Below are 22214 nucleotides of genomic sequence, written 5' to 3'. Positions count from 1 at the left end.
ATATTGAAAATGTTGTATATATTGAAAAAATATATTGTATATATTGAAGATTGTTTAGTATAACCACCTTCATTGGTGATCTAAGCTGGATCTTCTGGATAACTTGCTGCAGCTTCTCCATCACCGGTTGCAGCTTTACCGTGTACTTTTATATTACGGCGTCTACGTGTTTCCTTAAACCTCATGAACCAACCTCTGTTACCTTCAAGCTTTTCTTCTGCAGCTTTCTCACTTGTCTCAGCTTTTGAAGAATGAAAGAGAGTTAGGGCCTTGCTCTGAATTAGGCTTTGGCCTTAAGGGAATGTTGTGGCTGGTTTGATCTTCTATCCAGACCATTTAAACTTTCTCCATATCAGCAATAAAGCTGTTTCGCTTTCTTATATTTTGTGTGTTCACTAGAGTAACACTTCTAATTTTCTTGAAGAACTTTTTGTTTTCATTTACAACTTAATTAATGGGTGCAAGAAACCTCACCTACAGCCCAGCCTTAGCCTCACTAAGCTTAATCATTTCTAGCTTTTGATTTAAAGTGAGAGACATGCAACTCTTCCTTTTACTTGAACAGTTAGAGGCCATGGCAGGATTACTGATTGGCCTAACTTCAATATTGTTGTATCTCAGGGAACAGCTGGTCAGTGCATTGCTCAGAACACATGACATTATTAAGTTTACCATCGTATATGGACATGGTTCGTGACTTCCCAAAACAATGACAGTAGTAACATCAAAGGTCACTGATCACCATAGCAAATATAATAATAATGCAAATATTTGAATTGTGAGAATTGTCAAAATGTGACAGAGATACGAAGTGAAACCATGCTGCTGGAAAAAAAATGGCACCAACAGACTTGCTCAAAACAGGGTAGCCACAAACCTTCAAGTTGTAAAGCAATATAGTATACGTGAAGCTCAGTGAAGCAAAGCACGATACAGTGAGGTATCCCTGTACTTAAAACCTTTGCTCTACAAAGAATTTAGCAGCAATCTTAATGTTTTGTTTACATTTGGAATAGTGTTATTCATACTAGCATATTTAAGACCCTTTCTCTAAGACACAACAGCCAGTTCAATAGAAGGTAATCTCAAGGTGAAGCAAAAGTAGTTTAGGAGGAATGTGCTGTGTTTGAATACATCTTATTGATGAAGTCCACCCCAAAAATAAATGAATGAATGCATACACACGTTAGTAAAAGTTTGAAGTATTATGTTAGTACAAAAGATAATTAGCAATTACATTTTTTTCAGTTTATTTTTTCGCTTTTTGTTTTTTTTGAGACAAAAGTCTCATTCTCTCTCCCAGGCTGGTGTGCAGTGGCATGATCTTGGCTCACTGCAACCTTCACCTGCCGGGTTCAAGCAATCCTCCTTCTTCAGCCTCCAAGTAGCTGGGACTATAGGCACGTGTCACCACACCTGGCAAATTTTTGTGTTTTTAGTAAAGGCTGGGTTTCCCCATGTTGGCTAGGCTGGTTTTGAACTCCTGGGCTCAAGAGATCCACCCTCCTCGGCTCCCAAAGTGCTGAGATTACATTTGTGAGCCACTGCACCCGACCTTCACTTTCAGGTTTGATTTTGTGCATCTCCAGAAATGCTGGCCATATTCTTTGGCAGGAGTGTTTAGTTAGTACTGTCTTTGGCTACCTTATTTTTCTTCAGTAATAATGAAGGAATGGAGGTTCAAACTGTTGTAGCTCAGAAAGGTGCATTTGACAAGAGGCAGTGGGAGTCCCACTGCTCCCCTTCCCCCACCTCTTAACATTTCTCTGACTTTACTATAGCTCCCACTCCCTCTCCCATTCTTGTTTGTTCATTTGCAATTTTAAGATATGCACTTATTAATCTATAAAAGCTGTGCTTGGGATTTGAGAGCAGGTAGTGATGTTATTGATCAAAAACCATGGCAAAAAAAAATATTTAGTGAGCAACACAGGAAAAGGGAGCAGAGAGTAAAGAAAGGACTAGTTTGGGAGTTTAGCTGAGTGATAGCTAAGGTCTTTCTGAAGTAGAATTGTAAAGTAGTAGATCTGGAAGTGAGCAAAGAACTAACTTTATGCAGCCCTCTCCTATTGCATATAAAGAAAATGAGGGCCAGATCAATCGATTTGTCTTAAATGTGCAAGTCCATAACAGGTGCTCCACCCACCCGTTTCAAATTCTTTGCTCATAAGGTTAGATCTGTTCTCTCTTTTATTAAATTTTTCTCTCAAGAAAATATGTATAACATAATGTGGCATATTAGATACTGTGTGTGAAAGTGTCTCGCACATTGTAAGTAGGAAAAAAATTAGTTGACTCCATTAGCTGACTAATTCTTCACTAGGTGAAGTTCAGTCAGGGTTAGCAGCACATTTTGTATTCCTTATATAAGAGGCCTCTGAAGGCAGAACAGATTAATCCGTACCTAGCAAAATGCCTGCCTAGCCTCTAGGATGTACTTAAAAATGATTACATGATGAATTATACATATTAATTGTACTTCAGATTCTCTTTCAATAAGATAAGGGCTTTGAAATTAATTTTCTAGTGTTCATTAATATGAATTTGTGCTGGGACATGTATTCATGGTGAGGTGCTTTTGCGACTGTGACTGTGTTTGGAAGTGTATCACAACACAAGATTAATTGTCCAAGACACAGATTTCAGCTCTGTTTACATGTTAACTCGATTCCAAAACTATGCCTGACCATAGAAGTAAAAAAAAAAAAACACACACAGAAAAGCAAATTCAAGCATGTTCTGTCACCCTAAATAAGAACTGAAAAGATGAATGTTAACCAGGTTGCTTATGAATATACATTCTCTAATGTGGTGCTCTTTACAGTTGGGTATATGAAAACTGTCCAGTGGGTATGGGAGAACACAGATAGCTAAAGGGAATCAATTTCCAGAAACTCATCTTCTGTATGTTCTTCTCCCTAAAATGGATCTACCTTTGAATTCTCTTGTGGTCAAGCCTTCAGGCTATTTCTCCTTTTGCACCTCTGCTTAACAATTGCCCTTTGCCACTTAAGGAAAAAAAAAAAAAACAAAAAAAAAAACCTCACCTATAGCCTTATTTGGTACATTGCAAGGTGTAACACCCCCACTGGTCGGAAGGGGGCAAAAAAAGAGTCAATTCCAAATACTAGTTTTGGAGAAGCTTCCTATAGTGAGAAATAGTGCGGTTTTTCAACATTATTTTAAGGCATAGACAAGACAATAAAAGTTGAAGACCGCTGCAAAGTATTTTGAGCTTTTCTAACCATTTTGATATTCATCTATTAACTGGTTTTATCATTAATTTTTGACCAATGTCTTTTTTAAACATGCTTTTTCTCTGATAACTCTGCCAGAGTGGTATATATTTAATTCTATACTTAACAGTCTGCTTGATCTGAGTGTCTGCATGAGAGCCAGCATAGCATTTGAAAGAGGGAATTGTGGTATGGATGGTGTCATAATTCTTTCTGAGTACAAATTCCACTGCGGTCACTGTCAGTTTCACTGAAAGTGGAAGCTGTGATATCCTCCATACTTTTTATAATGATTCAGGGCCCGCAGAGAAAAAAATTAATTGGAGTTTAGAGATTATTGAACTAAAATACACGGATTCCATCAACTGTGCAAAATATGTTGGAGAGAGAAAAAGAGAGACTCACGGTTACACAATGCATGGTAATGTAGAAAAGCTTCAGAGAACCCTGTGTGGGCTGGCGATGACGGCGCTAAAGCCTTGAATAAAATTGCATTTTATCTTCTCTGAGAAGCAACCAAAAGTAAGGAACAAAGACTTAAAAGTAAATTTAGACCAGAATACGTTTACCTCTGTAATTTAAGCAATTTCCTTTGCTTTTTCATTCTTAAAAATGATGATCTTCAAATTCAAAGAGTCGTTCTATCCTGGTTAGTGTCAAGAGAGGCATATGGTTGTTATCTGGCTCCGGGGTTAAGTTACAGAAATTGCAGTTAGATAAAAGATTGGTAAGCTTGCAAAGCAGTGATTTTTTTAACCAAGGCTTCCAATCAGAGTTACATGTGGAGCATTTAGAAATATTCACGCATTTTCCTCATCCAAGGAGCTGATTTGGTAGATCTAGGACAGGGCACAATAATCAGTGTTTTAAAAAGTTCCTCAGTTGATTCTTGTGTGCACTGTCACATGTTTAGATAAGACCACTGTGGTGAAGGACTATCTGACCTAGGAACTGACGCTGGAACTATTTCTTAAAATCCATCTGTGGGTATATCATCATTCTTTGCTGGGTATTTTCTCTTGCACCCTGGAGTATTGGTTTCCTTCGGCTGCTGTAACAAATTACCACAAACTTAGTGTCTTAAAAAACAGAAATGCATTCTCACAATTGCAGAGACCAGAAGTCTGAAATCAAGAGGTCGACAGGGCTTTTCATCCTCTGGAGGGTCCAGGAGAAAAATCTCTTCCTCGCCTCTTCTAACCTCTGGTGGTCGCCAGCATTCTTTGAGTTATGTGTGTATTACTCTAATTTCCATATTCCTCTTCATGTCGCCTTCTTTTCTGTCTTTCTTAAATCTCCGTCTGCCTTCTTCTATAAAGACACTTGTGATTGCATTTAGAGCCCACCCACGTACGTTCCCCGTCTCAAGTTCTTTAACTTAATCACATCTTTAAAGTTTTTGCCATATAAGGTAACATTCACAAGTTCTAGAGAATGGGACCTGGACATCTTTGTGGGGGGCATTCTTCAGCCTTTCACAGTGAGTTATCGCTTCACTGTATGTATTGATGTGGGCTATCCTGTCCCATTAAGGTCCATGTGGTAACTTGCCCCCCTTATCTCTAACTACCAGTCCATAGCAATGTTTCCTCACAAACCCTGCCGTCTTGGGGCTAGGCCAGATAACCCCTGGCAGAGCTGCAGATAAGTTGTTTTTCTGAGCCGTAGACTACGCCTCCAGTTTTAACCATTTTCATGGCAAATGCTTTTGGTCCTAAATGGACTGAGAGTATAGGACCAGCGCAGCCAGCCCATCTTCCTCTCTGACAAAGTCACTTCCAGCATGTGTCCTAGCAACGGTGGCTCTTTAAAGCTCATCTTTTAAGAATAGAACATTACCAGATTATTTGAATATATTCTAAGAGAGGCACAAGTCTTATTATCTTTTCAAACGGGCTCTGACTTTGGCCAGGCATATATGATGCCATAAGGTTTGGTCTTAGGAGGAGAGAATGTAGTTAGCTGATATAAACATGAAGTGTTATTTACTTGAGTCGGTGATTGTGACAACCAGCTATGGGACGTGGAGAGAAGTTAATTAACTTGGGATTTCATTTCCTCATCCTTGTGAGGAAACCTCTGTTTCGTGATCTCCAAGTTCAGTTCTGAAATCCCATTCTGTTGGTTCTTCCCTTACCATCAGAAAGGAGAAACAGGTGCTAGTACAGATGCATTTTAGAGAAGATGGCAAGAACCTCATGAATGAAGACCCTGCTGAAGCTTCAGTTGATGAATATTCAATGGCATTAATTTGTTCTATTGTTTAATTTTCTCTAGTAGTCCTGAATTAGTCACATACAAATTGGGGAGACCGCGAAGTTCAGTGCTACCCCTCATTAATACCCACCTCCCCGCAACCCCCCAGTCCACTGGGCTTCAGAGATGGGCCGAGTCATAGAACTTTATCTCCTAGCCACACAGATCCGTCCATGGGAAGGATGGGGAACTAAACCTCTCCTGGGGCCTTTCATACTGGAGCTGGGAGAAAGAACTAGTTTGTTGTTGTTACTATTGAGAGAGCCAAGCTGTGAAAAGGTGTTGCTTGTTTTGGATGCGTTTCTTGTTAGTGGATAAACAAGGACTGGAGTTGGTTGGAGTAGAAAGAGGAGAATTGAGATGAGAGAGAAATTCCTGGACCCCTGAGGCTACTACATGCATACTTTTTTATGATCTGACTACATTAATTATTAGACCTCCTTACCCTTAAGGCAGTGTTTAGGTATTTGACATTTGAAAGTAAAAGAAATCTTAACTAATCTGTAGGATTTTCATATGGAGAAATCAGAGCAGGATTAATCAAGAGTTATATAGGTGGAACCATAGCTACTCAGAAGGCTAAGGCAGGAGGATCCCTTGAGCCCAGGATTTTGAGGCTGTAATGAGCTATTACTGCACCACTGTACTCCAGCCTGGGCAACTAAGCAGGACCCTGTCTCCAAAAAAAAAAAAAAAAATTTATAGTATCTATTAATATTTTCATGTACAGCAGCAGAACAAAGAAGTTGAAGATATTAACTAGACTGGTGGAAGTGAGAGACCATGACATCTAGGCTACACGGGAAAGGAAGTAATGACTGTCAGACTAGAGGTAAAGAAGAATCAAGGGAATTCATTTCTTAACTAGGCTGAGTAGATAAAAAGATGGGAAGTTGTGTAGAGAGTGTATTTAAGTTTTGAATGCATTTGTAAAGTGTCTTCCTTTTATTAAGAAAAATAGTGAATCATGATAAAGCACTACAAAGAACGAGGAAAATTCTTTTGCAATTTTGCAATTGAAAAGAATAGGGATGACATCCACTGTTTGGATTCGGCATGCTACAATTAAAAAAAAAATCTATGTTATTTACACAATGAGAGGACTTGATCTGCAGTACTGCAAGTCTGTGGAATTCGGCAAGATGCTTTGTAATAGATTATCTTCATGAGCTATCTGGCTGATTGAATAGCAAGAATTTTTAAATTTAGAATTCTACTTCTCTTTAAGCAAAATATTCTTGAGGGCAAAAGTATTGGAAAAAATTTGTGCTAGAACAGGAATGAATGTATTAGAAAAATTTTAGATGTTTAGCTGTTATTTCAACCATCTACCTTTATGAACAGATTTTTTAAAAGTCTTTGCCACATTGTGAATTACTCTGGATGATATTGAGTATGATATCTAAAGAAACTTTAATGATCTCTTTTCATTAGTAGTTTCTCAACCCACTGTTACTTGTGGGTTCAAAATGGCTCATGCAAGTAATATAATTCATTTAAAAGGCATTTGTCCAACAAAAGCCCTACTGAGACTTGAGCTAGAATTCAGCTCTCTCTGCATTTCCATAGGTGTTCAGCCTCCTGAGACATTAACTGTATCATAGATTGGAGCTCTTCAGTAAACCTGAGTTCTTCAAAACGAATACCCAATTTATAGCATGGTCTTTGTGCCTCAGTATACTCCGTATTTTAATTGTATGTTCTATCCCTTTTGTGTTTGAGAATACATACCATGTCCTGAAAAATAAAAAATGTGACCTGGTTTTTATTAACTACTGTAATTTTTCAGGAGTTGAATTGACCATTGCAGCCACAATGGAGAATTTTTATGAAGTTTGTCAAGATACTGGCTAAGAATACATGTATTGAGTCATAAATAATATAAAATCTGCATCTTAAATAAATTTGTACTGAATTTGGAAGTATTTTGCTGAAAAGTGAATTCACTATTGGTGTGCAGGGTTTGCTTACACACATGTAAGCGCTTGAGTGAGACAATGTTAAGGGCCAAAGGATAGAAATACAAGGCAATTCTGCTCTGCTGTGCTGCTTGGACAACTTTCTGAACCTGCCTTTTCTTGTTTGAAAGATAAGAGGTTAGATGACATATGATCCCCCTTTTTTCTATCTCAGAGTAAATGAAGTCTTGGCTAAGCCTTCAAGTTCTAATTGATCCAAGTCATTCTTGGAGGAAAAATGTTCCAACATCATCATAATACTGTTATGCATAGAGTTATTTTGTTGACTATAATTTGCTCTTGTGGTTTTGTATCTTAGAAATGCATTTGTGTGTTCCTTATAACATCTTACTTAAAATTTAAAAGTAAAGCCAGACACTGTGGTATGTGCCTGTAGTCCCAGCTGCTCAGGAAGCTGAGGCAGGAGGATCACTTGAGCCCTGGAGTTTGAAGCTGTTGTGCACTATCATCATGATTGTGAATAGCCACTCCACTGCAGCCTGGGCAACATAGCAAGACCCTGTCTCTTAAAAAAATGTTTCTTGGTAGTTGGTATAGTGGAACAAGCTGACTACAAGGACCTTTGTAATGCTAGAGCTGGGAGAATCAGGGTGGCAGTCTTGTGCTGACTTAACTATACCGTTATTGTTACCGAGAGTCTAAAGAAGCTTTCTGTTCAAGCTGCCACAACCACACACACACCACAATGTAATACTTAACTGTAAGGCAGAATTGGGATGTTTCATTGGTAATAAAAACTGCTTAAGTTAGTGGTATGGAAACTCTAAAACAGTTCTAAGATGCTTTTCCATGTCTGGCTTCAGTCCCCCTACCATGTATCTTACTCTTTAATTTGCCGTGAAAACAATTTTATTTCTTTCAATAATGAAAAAGGGGGAAAAAAAAAAAAAAGGGCGGCCAGGCACGGTGGCTCACACCTGTAATCCCAGCACTTCGGGAGGGTGAGGTGAGCGGATAACCTGAGAACAGGAGTTCAAGACCAGTCTGGCGAACATGGTGAAACTCCGTCTCTACTAAAAATACAAAAATTAGCCAGGTGTGGTGGCAGTGCACACCTGTAATCCCAGCTACTTGGGAGACTGAGGCAAGAGAATCACTTGAACCCTGGAGGCAGAGGTTGCAGTGAGCCAAGTTTGTGCCATTGCACTCCAGCCTGGGCAACAGGGCGAGACTCAGACTGACAAAAAGAAGAAAAGAAAAAAGTAGGAGTACTCCACTGGCCAACTGAGTGAAACTACAAGACCATATTTTCAATATGAGAAATAGCATGCACAGTGTAATTTTAATCACATCCTAATATGTTACGATAGCGAAATGTAGTACAGTACTGTGCCCTACTGATAAAAGACAGTTTTAACTTTGTGAAAGTCTCTTTGTTTTATGAAACGTTCACCCAGTGCTCATTTGCCTCTCCATGTATTCACCTTTCTAAAGCCAAGATGGCTGACGGGGGGGCTTCGCGCCTATCCTGTTAGGAAGGAATTACTTGGTCATTTGCTGAATTCAAAATGTGGAACAGAATGGAAAGAATAATTTGATCTCATTTTCTCTCTTTACAGGCTCTGTACAACTCAATCAAGAATGAGAAGCTTGAATGGGCAGTGTAAGTGTGCTGGACTTCAGCCTTTTAATAATGAACTACTCACTTTTTTCCTACTGTCTTTATGCCTTGGAAGTGATCTTAAAGGAGGATTAAATATGCATTGCCAATTCTCATTTTACACCAAGTGTCTTACCTTCTTTGGTTTTATACAAGTAAACCCAGATATAAGTAAAACCTACTTTGGTTTTACACAAGTATACTGTGGTTTTTTTGGTACTCAGTGTGTTCCCAATCTGCTTTTAAAATGATTGCTGTACCTGTAGGTAATTAATTATCTTTTAAATTTATCTTTTAAAAAGTAACATTCTAAAAGAAAAATCTGCTGGTGAATAGCATGTATTCCAAAATTTAATACAAATGGTTTTGGTATCACCCACTTATTTTCATTATCTCCTTCCTATCATCATAGATCGCGGCTTTCCAGGTTTATGTCCTATGATACTAATCATACTGGGACATTGATAGATACTAAGCACAAAACAACAACAGCATCAACAAAAAAGGTTCTGTGAATAGAATAAGCTTGGGAGATGATGGATTGAATAAACCTATTTTATTTAAACTGCAGAACTTCTAGGAGCTTATCCAATGCCAATGTGTGTTATCAGTCCCCAAGAGAGGAATAGAATGTGTAATATTTCCTGACTCTCTTTGACAGTAAAATGTAGTGTTCCAGGGTACATACCTCGGGATATGCTATTAAAGATGAGCTACATCTAAGTCTACATAGAACAATACCACTCTTGTTAAAATTTCACTAATCAATATAGCAGTTCAAAGTTTTAATTTTTAAAAAAATTATGGAAGAATATGAAATTTTTAGTCACATTACCAGAAAATTAAGTCAAAATGTGTTTTTTGTAATTAGAGCTTCGTGGATTTTATTTTTTGCTTTTACTAAGTAACCATAGGTATTGTTTTACCACATGACCTAACACAGCCTTCTACAATGAACTCAGGTTTACAGAATCATAACTTGGGAGATAAAACTTGTTCTCTCATCTGCACATTGGAGGAACATGGGTTAGTAGTTGGCTATGTATTACATACAATGTGCAGGTATTAATTTTTAAAGTATCAGCACCACTTGAATTGCTTCCACTCACTGTAGAGTCATATGGTACTATTGCAAGTTAGGGAGTCAAAAGTTAAGAATTTAATATTTGCATATATATATATATATATATATATATATATATATATGGCTTATGTGTCTGTATGTATATACATGATGAGACTCATTTAAAGGCAGAGTTCCATTTCAGGGAAAACATTATTAAGAATTCATGGTCTACTATCAAAGGTGATCATTCTTCTTTGGGCTTATTTCTCATGAACAACAGTGGGTTTCATAGAAAAATTTTGTGAAGGATATAGTCAGAATCTTGCTGAAATGCAAAAAGGACATCTTGACATATGCAGAATATGCAGTCTAGAGAAAATAAATAAAAATGGCATCATTGTATTCACTCTGGGCAAGAGAATACATTGAAAATTCTTTTATGAAGTTATTTTTAAAAACAAATACATATACTCTTGAGGACCTCTTTTGTAAATCTAGCTTTTTTTTTGAATTTGTGACAGCAGATTTTATTTATTCATTTATGGGTAGTCAGAGTTGGATGCAAGAAAGCTGTATCTTGCGTGTGATCCAAGGGTGGAGGGGCAGGAGTTTATCCAGTAGCTGGCTTCTTCTGTGGCCCTCTTGTGAAGTTAGCAGAGCATCTTATTCAGAAGCCTGGATTTCAGAGTCAGATAAATTCTGGCGTGAATTACAACTTTTTCATGTAGTAGCTGGTTCACTGACCAAGTTAACCTGTAGCCCTCAGTTTCCTCTTTTGCAAGACTGAGCAATTATTGAGCCTTGTGTAACCTTCCGGATGACACTGTGAAATGTTCGAAAACACTGAACATAAAGCAAGTTGCTCTTCAGTTGTTGCCTGATGCTGTAGCTTTCAAAGCCTCAATTTCTTTTTTTTTTTTCTCTTTTTTTGTTTGTCTTTCTTGTTCATATGCATATACATGTACTATATTTTTATACTTTATCAAGAATTAGAAGAAGACACTATAGTGGTTGTCATATAATTAACTGTCTGTCTTCAGCTATAAAATGAAGGAATTGGATGAAATGATCATAAGTATTTTTTCTACTTCTAATATTCTGTAAATTTCTGAGTTTTATCATATATCAATGTTTCCTCCTGTGGAAAAAGTACCACTCTCTCAAGCAGATATAAAAGAAAGGGATTACGGGACACCTAAGTCTTGGAATAAATGCTAGCTCAAACAAAATTAAACAGATCTGTAAGCAGCCTGTTCAATCGATGTCCATCTTGAATTCCTGCAGGAGAAATTTGAATTTAAAAATCTGATGTACGTCTTGAATTTCTGTAGGAAATAAATGACCAATACCCCAATTTATTAAATCACTGAGTCTTATTTTTATCTTAAAGCACCTTTTAACATCTAAAACTGGTGTTTTTTATTTAGAACACACTTCAGAGAACCCTGACATATAACAACGTATGTGATCCTCTAGAAAAGGAACTAAGCAGCCGAGCACGGTGGCTCACACCTGTAATCCTAACACTTTGGGAGGCTGAGGAGCACGGATCACTTGAGGTCAGGAGTTCGAGACCAGCCTGGCCAAAATGGTGAAACCTCATCTCTACTAAAAATATAAAAATTAGCTGGGCGTGGTTTCATGCGGTTGTAATCCCAGCTACTCGGGAGGCTGAGGCAGGAGTATTGCTTGAACCCAAGAAGAAGAGGTTGCAGTGAGCCGAGATCGTGCCACTACACTTCAGCCTGGGTGACAGAGTGAGACTTGGTCTCAAAAAAAAAAAGAACCAAGCTTTTCCCTTCATAAATGTGTATGTACATGGATATAATTATTTATGACACTGTGCTCTCCCTGTTCTCCCATGCCTCCCTAACTACACTTTTTCTCTGACCCATTTTCCTCATATTATCCCTTAGTATGAGATGGACACTTAGAATTGTCTTCTTCCAGTGTAGCCTCCTCCTCAGCAATTGCAATTCACTCTTAAAACTTCTTCTGCCGTTCTCTAAAAAGTCTTCCTATATATATACAGCTCTGACCTCTTTCCCAAGTTTCAATTCAGTGTTTGCATTTTCCTGCAGGATGTTTCTGCTGGCGCTTAGCACTCATCGTCTGTCTCTAAACTTGGTCGTGTGTGCTCCATTTCTATTAATGACACCAGCATTTCCGGCTTACCTGGATTTTAGCCTTTACATCATCTTTGACACCCTCCCACGCCACCACTTCCAACCCCTGCAGAAATGGCTCCAAACAGCATCTTTCCTCTTCACTCCTGCCATTCTTTTGTTATTCAGGCATTTATATTGCTTGCCTTCTTAACAAGGGCTTCCATCTCCAGTCTTTCCTGTACTTCAACCTCTGTGAAGTTCCCATGTGCTGTAAAACTTTAAGTAGGCCATTCACATTCTGCCAGTTATTGATTTTGTTCTCCATTCTTGTCTTCACACAGCCCCCATTTCAACTAGGCTCATAGTAGGTATAGCTACCCATGCGAGTCCCATCGCTGCCTGCCTTTTTGCCAGTGTTCGTGAAGTCACCTCTGCTGGGAACCTGTGTCCCATAATCTTTTTATGTTCAAAGCCTACCATCCTTCACAGTCCAGCTCCTATTCCATCTGTTTTCTTGACGTTTTTTCTGATCTTGCTAACCAGAAGTATGATCTCAGCCTTAAGCTTCCATTTTACTTTATCCGATGACACCAGCAGTTTCTACACGCCATTATGGTGGTTTGTAGTAATGTGCCGTTAGATTGTAAGCTCTTTAAGGAAATGATACATGTCTGGATTTGCCCCTTTATCTCCTCTGTTGCTGATCATAGTGTTTTTATGTAATGAAGCCTCCGTAAAAGGCTATTGAAAGGATGTTAATGGTATTGAAGGAACCGCATTTCTTAAAAGATAAGCCTACAAGTGGGTAGTTTAGAAAACAGTTACAGGAAAGGTAGTGATGCTGCAAAATTTATAGGATAATGCATAGAAGACTTGCACAGGAGGCATCCTGATGTGGATGTTAGAACCTTAGAGGAAATCACAGTAGAATTGTTGAATGTTAGAACCGGAGAACTGTTATAAACCTTACAGGTTTTTATATCAGTGGTTTTCTGACTGGGTTCAGTGTAACCTTGGGTTACAGGGAGATGTCTTGGGGCCTCGCCTGGGGGTGTGAGTAAGGGGAAAGAGGAAAATTGATGGAGACCCAGTTCTGCTTCCCGTAAGTATTATGCCTAGTTCAACTGATCAAAACAGCTCCGCTTTTATCTCTTTTGCATACATGTACAGGGTTCTGTTTAATATTTTTAAGGTATATGTTCTTTAAAAAATTTTTTTGAAAGGTACTTATCTAGTCCAGTGTTCTTACTTTATATATGAGGAAAATTAAGTCAAGTAGTGTTCCTCAGTAGGTCCAAAGTCCAGTATAGTGGGAAAGCCAGGATTGTTCCCGCTGTTATGGCCTCCTATGGCACCACCATGCTGCTTGGCATCTCTGTAGCCACAGAGTCTTACAAAGTCTTTGAAGAGCAGGGATTGAGTCTGAATGTTTCTATGCCAGCCTTTGATACAGTGCACATTAAGAGAATTTTATATCAATTTGCTCGTCTCATTAAACACTCATAGAATTACTAGAGTTTTCCCCTTAAGCCAGTTAGTAGCAAGGATCATTTATTTATTCATCTATTCCACAATCTCTACCCACCTTCTCCTGTGCCTGGCCCAGTGCTGTGCCCTAGATACAAATATGAATGAAACACAGATCCTTGCCTAATGAGAACACAACATGAGATTGAGGGGAGAGGGAGGACTTTACAAAGATGCAAATACAGAAATTGTAATGAAGAGAGCAATGAGTCAGATTGACTTGTGGAAGGTCTCAGCTGCTTCATACAGGACCATGACCATTTGTCTTTCCAAGTTCCTTTGCTCAATTGTTTATTATTAATGAAGCATCTATTTGTTGAACTATTTGCACCATGCAGCCTGCTGGTAATTTGGGGAGAACAAAAGTATACAAGGCATTGAGGCATTTTTCTTGGCTTTAAGAAATTTCCAGTCTAAGTGATAAACAAAATGAGTAATTACTCTTTCTGAAGGTGGGAATGGCGTAGGATGAGGTGAATTGAGGTGGATATGGGAGTTTATATCTTATATTGGAATTGTTTAAAATGTATCTGCATGAGGATCTTCAGAAAATACAACAATTAACACAAACAGGAAAATAAGTTCAGTATTGTCTGTTAGGAAAATCAATGTTCTTCTCTCTCATCCTTTGACTTTCATGTTTATTGCTGCTTTCTACAACAGTGTTTACAAATTGTAACAGATCTCTCCTGCTTTAGTCTGTTCTTGTACTGCTATAAAGCAATACCTAAGACTGGGTAATTTATGAAGAAAAGAGGTTTAATTGGTATGCAGTCTGCAGGCTGTACAGGAAGTATGATGCTAGCATCTGCTCAGCTTCTGGGGAAGCTTCAGGAAACTTTCAATCATGACAGGAGGCAAAGGGGGAGTTGGCACTTCACATGGCCAGAGCAGGGTGGGTTGGGAGTGCCACACACTTTTTAAACAACCATATCTCACAATAACTTACTCACTTTCATGAGAACATCACCAAAGGGGGTAATCTTCCCCCATGATCCAATCACCTACCGCCAGATCCCACCTGCAACAGTGGGGATTACAATTCAACATTAGATTTGTGGGGGGCACACATCCAAACCATATCCTTCCATCCCTGGCCCCTCCAAAATCTCATGTCCTTCTCACATTGCAAAATACAATCATGCCTTTCCAACAGTCCCTCAAAATCTTAACTCATTCCAGCGTTAACTCAAAGTCTTATCTGAAACAAGGCTAGTCCCTTGTACCTATGAGCATGTAAAATTAAAAACAAATTAGTTACTCCCAAGATAAAATGAAGGTACGGGCATTGGCTAAATACTCCTGTTCCAAAAGGAAGAAAGCAGCCAAAGAAAGGGGCTACAGGCCCTGTGCAAGTCCAAAACCCCAGCAGGGCAGTCATTAAATCTTAAAGCTCCATATTAACCTGCTTTGACTCCATTTCTTATATTCAGGGCACACTGGTGTGAGGAATAGGCTTCCAAGGCCTTGGGCAGCTCTGCCCCTGTGGCTCTTCCAGAGTTCAGCACCCACCGTTGTTCTCACGGGCTGGCGTTGAGTGCCTATGGCTTTTCCAGGTGCAGTGTGCGAACTGCTGGGGGCTCTACCATTCTGGGGTTTGGAGGATGGTGGCCCTCTTCTCACAGCACCACTAAGTGACCCAGTGGGGACTCTTTGTGGGGTACCAACCCCACATTTCCCTTCTGCACTCCCTTAGTAGAGGTTCTCTGTAAGAGTTCCACCCCTGCAGCAGATGTCTGCCTGGACATCCAGGCTTTTCCATACATTCTCTGACATCTAGGCAGAGGCTCCCAAACCTTAACTGTTGTAGTCTGCATAACCATAGGCTTAAGACCATGTGGAAGCCACTAAGGCTTATGGCTTGCACTCTCTGGAGTGACAGCTTGAGCTGTACCTTGGCTCTTTTAGCCACAGCTGTTGCTAGAGTGGCTGGGATGCAGGGAGTAGTGCAGGTCAGTGAAACTTTCTTGGGACTGGCCCATGAAACCATTGTTCTCTCCTAGGCCTCCAAGCCTGTGATAGGAGGGGCTGCTGCGAAGGTCTCTGAAATGCCTTTGAGGCATTTTCCCCATTTTCTTGCTGTCAGCACTTGCCTGCCTTTTAGTTATACAAATGTCTTCAGCCTGCTGCAAATTTTCACATGGCCAGGCTGCAAGTTTTCCAGACTTTTAGATGTAAGTTCCAGTTTTATGTCATTTATTTGCTCGCACATATTAGCTTAGGTTGTTAGAAGCAGGCAGGTTACCTCTTTAATGCTTTGCTGCTTAGAAACTTCTTCTGCCAGATACCCTAAATCATCACTCTAAAGTTCAAAGTTCCACAGATCCCTGGGGCAGGGGCTCAGTGTCTCCAGGTTCTTTGCTTTCACATAACAAACATAACCTTTGCTGTAGTTCCCAGTAAGTTCCTCATATCCATCTGATACCTCCTCAGCCTGGACTTTATTGTCCATATCACTATCAGCATTTTGGTCACAACAGTTTAACAAGCCTCTAGGAAGTTTCAAACTTTTCCTCATCTTCCTGTCATTTTCTGAGCCATCCATACTCTTCCAGCTTCTGCCCATTATCCAGTTCCCAAAGTTGCTTCCACATTTTCAGGTATTGTTATAAGAGTGCCCCACTTCTCGGGACCAATTTTTCTGAATTTGTTTCTTCAGGCACTGCAATAAAGGATACCTGAGACTGGGTAGTTTAAATAAAAAGAGGTTTAATTGGCTCATGGTTCTGCAAGCTGTACAGGAAGCATCGTGCTGGCATCTGCTCAGCTTTTCGGGAGGCCTCAGAAAACTTTAAATCACAGCAGGAGGTGAAGGGAGAGCTGGCATTTCACATGGCCAGAGCAAGAGGAAGAGAAAGAGGGGGCAGGTGCCCCACACCTTTAAACAACCAGATCTCATGCTAACTCACTCAGTCACTATCATGAGAACAGCATCAAAGCGGGTAATACCTTTATGATCCAGCCACCTCCCACCAGGCCCCACCTTCAGCATTGGGAATTACAATTCGGCATGAGATTTGAGCAGGGACACAGATCCAAACCATATCACTGTTTTATCCTGGTTTAAAAAAAAAAAAAAATCATGTATTGCCTCATTTTAATAAAGTCAGCAAGAAAACAGTTTTAAATAATGAACTTCTGGGTTCCCCCTATGCTCGTGCTCCCTTGGTGTTTTAGTTACAGCAGCATTGGCCTTGCTCATCGTTTAGCACATTTGTTCTTTTTAACTCTGGATAAGCATTTTACAACTTTGCATCGTGGAATAACCTTTGCTGCCATTTCATGTTGCCCTACAACTCATTTTATAACAAGAACAGTTTAAAACATTAGGGGTATTTGCTAATAAGTTAAACTATTTCCTGTCTGCCCTGACATATTAAATTGTCCTGGCTAATTAGGTGAGGTGGTAGCACATTGGTATCTTTCTGTCCTTCCAGTCATGTGTTATGATAGTTCTGAGCTTTAGAAAGTTTGATTTTAAATACCAACACTTTGTAGTTTGGCTTTTCTTTTCCTTGTTGCAAATTTAAATCATGACGGGTCTTTTCAGGAAATCAGTGCTGCCTGTTTGTTGGCTGATTTGCTGAAATTAGGAAGTAGAGAAAACTTTCCAAAGATGTCCTCCCACTTCTTTGCCGTTATGTTTAACACTGCCTATGAAGGTGTGAGCGTGTGCATGTACATCTCTGTGTGTATTCTTGGGGGATAATAGAGGCAATGGGATTACTATTACCTGTTTTTTTATGTGGGCACCTTGATTCTTTGTTCAACCCAAGGGCCTAAATATGAAATTGGTAACTACTTCCAAAGTCTCTTTGCTTTGTGAACTCTTAAGAAACCTCTTTTTCCAAGAAAAGAACCCTTCTAGGGCCCTCTTACTTTTGATTATTTGATTCCCTTATCATATTTCACTTAACTCAGCATTGATTCTCATTTCATTTTAGGTAATAATACATATTAATAAAAATGTAATCTCAGTTGTTCCTCTGTGGGAGATGGTAATCTCATAAGGACAAATAGTTTTATTTTCACCCAAGAGTTTTTCTATTAGTTTAGACTGATTTAGTTGTCCACCTTATACTTTTTAATATAATTTGTTGCCTTTCACTTAAGTTTTTCATTTTCTTTGTTGTAATGCTTCATTTTGTTTATTTGCCAACATTAGAATCAGCCATGAAGAAAAGTAGAAATTCTTTGTGTGTACTTTTTAGAATTGAACTTACATGCTAATGAAAAGAATACTTCCTAATTTTAGTTAAAATATTTTTTACCTTGATATAAAATTATTTGATTTTCTTGAAAAAAGATAACTCATGGTAATTTCCTTTCTTGCAGTGGCTTACTATGTTAAATAACTATCCTTAATCCCTAGTGAATGTAGATATATAAAATTGTTAATCAGAGTAGTGTTTCTTTCTTTCTTTTTTTTTTTTTTTTTTTTTTTGAGACGGAGTCTTACTCTGTCGCCCGGGCTGGAGTGCAGTGGCCGGATCTCAGCTCACTGCAAGCTCCGCCTCCCGGGTTTACGCCATTCTCCTGCCTCAGCCTCCCGAGTAGCGGGGACTACAGGCGCCCGCCACCTCGCCCGGCTAGTTTTTTGTGTTTTTAGTAGAGACGGGGTTTCACTGTGTTAGCCAGGATGGTCTCGATCTCCTGACCTCGTGATCCGCCCGTCTCGGCCTCCCAAAGTGCTGGGATTACAGGCTTGAGCCACCGCGCCCGGCCTCCAGAGTAGTGTTTCTTAATAGTAGATGTAGATAAATGAAGGGAAACTTTCTTGCTCGAATAAGTTATTTGGGATGAAGATATTTATGAAGGAACTTTAAAATGAAAGTAATTTTCATTTTAAACTTCAAAATAGCCATCTACAGGTTGACAGTCATTACCAACAAGAAAACTAAGGCAAGAAGAAGTTGCTGTGCCTCTTGAAATACTAGAATGACATTCCCAGTGTCTTTGCTATCTGTGGGACTATACTCATATTCCTAATATGGCAAATACTACAGCATACTGGACTCTTGGTAAACTAATAAGCTGGACAATGGTATAGATAAAACAGATATTTTAAATATATAACCAAAAATTTAATTTGAGTGTGTGCAGAGAGAGCTTGGTATTTAGGGTCATAAGTAAAGAGAACTCACCCTGGAAGAATTAAAAAAATTATTTGTGTGAGATACTTGACTATAAAGAAGGAATAATGCATTCATTTATTGTTGGGAAAAACAGAAGGAATAAAACTCAGTTCTCCGTTTGAGGTGCTCATACAATTAAATGTCTTTTCTAGATACTCATTACACCTCATTGAAATACTAGAATGAGATTTAATGTTCTTATTGTCATTGCTATCTGTTTCACTCAAATTCCTAACATGGCTGATACTGCGTCATGCTGGACTCTTGGTAAGATAATAATGCTAATATTAGTACTGGCATAACAAACTTACAAGACAATCTATATGAAGAATAACTAAGATTAAATCTATATAGGTATAGTGATTATGTAAAGGATATTATTAGTTTGATTGTTCTATTTATATTCAGTGAAGACACCCGGACTGTAAGAAAAGAAACAGAAATGCCATAGTTAAGAAAAATTGACCATTAACTTGAAATACTGAACTAAAGAATTGAGATCACTTAATTTTGTTAGCTATTGATTATTAGAATTTTTTACAATAAAATATTTTAATTAAAAAAATTGTTAGCTAAAAATGATATTGAACGTGCACCAATCTTTTGGATTTTGGTGTTTAAAGGAAAAAGATTTTCAGTGGTTAGAATTAGGGAAGACTTGCTATGGTTTCAGCAAGTTCATGTGCTGGAAACTTAATCCCCAATGCAAAAGTGTTAGGAAGTAGCACCTAATTAGAGACTGGTAAGTCATAAGGGAAAAGGGCTCTACAGTAATTAATGGATTAATGTTATCATGGGAGTGGGTTAGTTATCATGAGAGTAGTTTTGTTACAAAAGCAACTGTGATCCCCGACTTGCTCTCTTGCGCTCTCTTGACCTTCTGCCTTACTAGGAGAAGGGCAGCAAAGTACAAGAGAGCAGGTGAGGGTCAGAGAAGACCCCAGCAAGAAGGCCCTCACCAGATGCAGGCCCCTTACTTGACTTTGAACTTCCAGCCTCCAATACTGTAAGAAATAAATCTCTGTTCATTTCAAAGTTTGCAGTTCTTGGAATTCTGTGATAGCAACCCAAAACACACGACAACAGAAAATTGGTACTGAGAACTAGGGCTGTTGCTATAACAATAAGCTGAAAATGTGGAAGGAGCTTGGAATTGGGTAATGCATAGAAGCTGGGACAGTTGTGAACTGAATGCTAGAAAAAGCCTAGATTGCTGCAAATGGAGCACCCCTGGCAGTTCAGTGAGGGCTTAGAACACAAGAAATTTAAGGACCATCTGGAACTTCTTAAGTTACATTACTTAAGTGATCATGATTGGAATGTTAGTAGAACCATGGACAGTAAAGTCCATTTTGATGAGGTCTCAGGTAGAAATGAAGAACAAGGTATTTGAAACTGGAGTAAAGACAGTTCTTGTTATAATGTCACAGAGAACTTGGCTGAATTGAATTCTTGCCCAAGGGCTTTATGGAATGCAGAATTTATGAGCAAGGAGCTAAGATATCTGGTGCAATAAATTTCAAAGCAAAATATTGATGGAGTTAAGTAGCTACTTTTAACCACATAGAGTAAGATATGAGAGGAATGACTTAAAGATAGAATGATAATTAAAGGAGAAGCAGAACAAAGATTTTGAAAATGTTCAGCCTGGCCTTACAAAGAATGATAAAGCATGTTTGGGAAAGCAAACCACAGTTGTGACCAAGCAACCATTTGCAAAGAATATTGATATGGATACAAGAGATCAAGACAATGGGAGAATAACCCCCAAATACATTTCAGAGATCTTTGAGGCTGCCCATTCTATCACAGTCCCAGAAGTCTAGGAGAGCAGAATGGTTTCAAGGGATGGGCCCAGGGTGCTCTCCACCAGAGCCCCCTCAGTTCTCTGTTCCCCACATTCTGGCACAGCATTCCTTGGCCGCCCCAGCCATGGTGTATGCAGGCCTAGCTACAGCTCAGCCCACTGTTCTAGGAAGTACAAGCCATAAACCTTAGCAGCATCCACATGGTGCTAATTCTGCAGGCACACAGAATGTAAGAGCTGTAGAGGCATGGCTTTCTTTACCTAGATTTCAAAAGATGTCATGGAGTATTCCATGAGAGCTGCTGAGTGGTCTGAGCCCAGCAAAGTCATAGGGTTGGGGCTACCTGAGGCCTTGGGGGCCCAGCCCCAATTCCAGTGTTCCCAGGATTTGGGACATTAAAGGAAACTACTCTCCAGCTTTAAGTCTTAATGTTGTTTTCCCTATTTGGTTTTAGAGTTGGGTTTTGTTAATTCTTTCTTCTTGCCTATATCTCCCTTTTGGAATGGGAGCATCTATATCTGTCTCACCATAGTATTTGAAGTAGATAACTTGTTTTGATTTCACAGGCCCACAGCTGGTGGGGAATTTGCCTAAGGATGAATCATGCCTCGAACTGACCTGTATCTGATTTAGGTGAGAGTTTGGACTTCGGACTTCTGAGTTGGTGCTAGAAAGAGTTAAAACTGGGGTCATTGTGATGAAATGAATGTATTTCAGAGACCACAGGCAGAATACTATACTATGGTTTGAATATGTCCCCCAACAGTTAGGCAAGGCTTCATAAGAGGTGATTAGGTCGTAAGGGCTTTGAATGGATTAATGTTGTTATTGCAGGAGTGAGTTTCTTATAAAAGCAAGTTCACAGCCCTTTTGCTCTCTCACACTTTCTTGTGCTTGCACCTTCCACAATGGGATGATGCAGCAAGAGAGTCCCTCATCAGATTCAGGACCCTCGACTTTGGACTTCCCAGTCTCCAAAACTGTAAGAAATAAGTCTCCGTTCATTGTAAACTACTCAACCAGTGGAATTCTGTTTCAGCAATACACAGTGGACTAGGACAGCTCTCTCATATAGCTCTGTGAAATGTAATTTTATCAAGAACCTGAATCATATCTCATACTTAACATTTAATCTGAGCTCACACTTAACATTTAAGTACGTGTTTTCTCAGCTGAACTCAGGTGTATAGGAAACTGGAAAGATTTGACACCCAGTTCTTAGCTTTAAAGGCCAAATTTTTTTTTAAATGGCAATACATTGTTTGCTTCATGTCTAAGTGGCATCTTTCTTGATGACGAGATTGAGATGGATACTTAGAAATTTTAAGGGTTTTATTGTGAAAAGTTTTAATATTTCTAAATATGATGAAAGTGATGTACTTTACAAATATTGTTATCTTCGTTTCACATTATCTTCAACTTCAGAATATTCAGAGCAGACAGGTTGGTGAGCAGATGGAATGTGATTATGTTAGTAGCCTACTTGTCCTAAAGCATTT

General features: G+C 39.0%; 1 protein-coding gene across 7 annotated transcripts in view; it reads left to right on the top strand.

Moving 5' to 3' along the window:
* The window catches only part of PSD3 (pleckstrin and Sec7 domain containing 3), a 555746-nt gene that overhangs the window by 423136 nt on the left and 110396 nt on the right, over positions 1–22214 (top strand). For all 7 annotated transcript variants that reach the window (XM_007961788.3, XM_007961789.3, XM_007961791.3 and 4 more), the window contains one exon: positions 9031–9074. In XM_007961788.3, coding sequence (XP_007959979.2) covers positions 9031–9074 — 44 coding nt within the window. The remainder of the gene's footprint in view (positions 1–9030; positions 9075–22214) is intronic.

The sequence above is a fragment of the Chlorocebus sabaeus genome, chromosome 8, assembly GCF_047675955.1.
Source record: "Chlorocebus sabaeus isolate Y175 chromosome 8, mChlSab1.0.hap1, whole genome shotgun sequence".
Classification (NCBI taxonomy): Eukaryota; Metazoa; Chordata; class Mammalia; order Primates; family Cercopithecidae; genus Chlorocebus; species Chlorocebus sabaeus.
The sequence above is the reverse complement of the archived record's forward strand: the minus strand, read 5'-3'. Positions and strand labels throughout refer to the sequence as shown.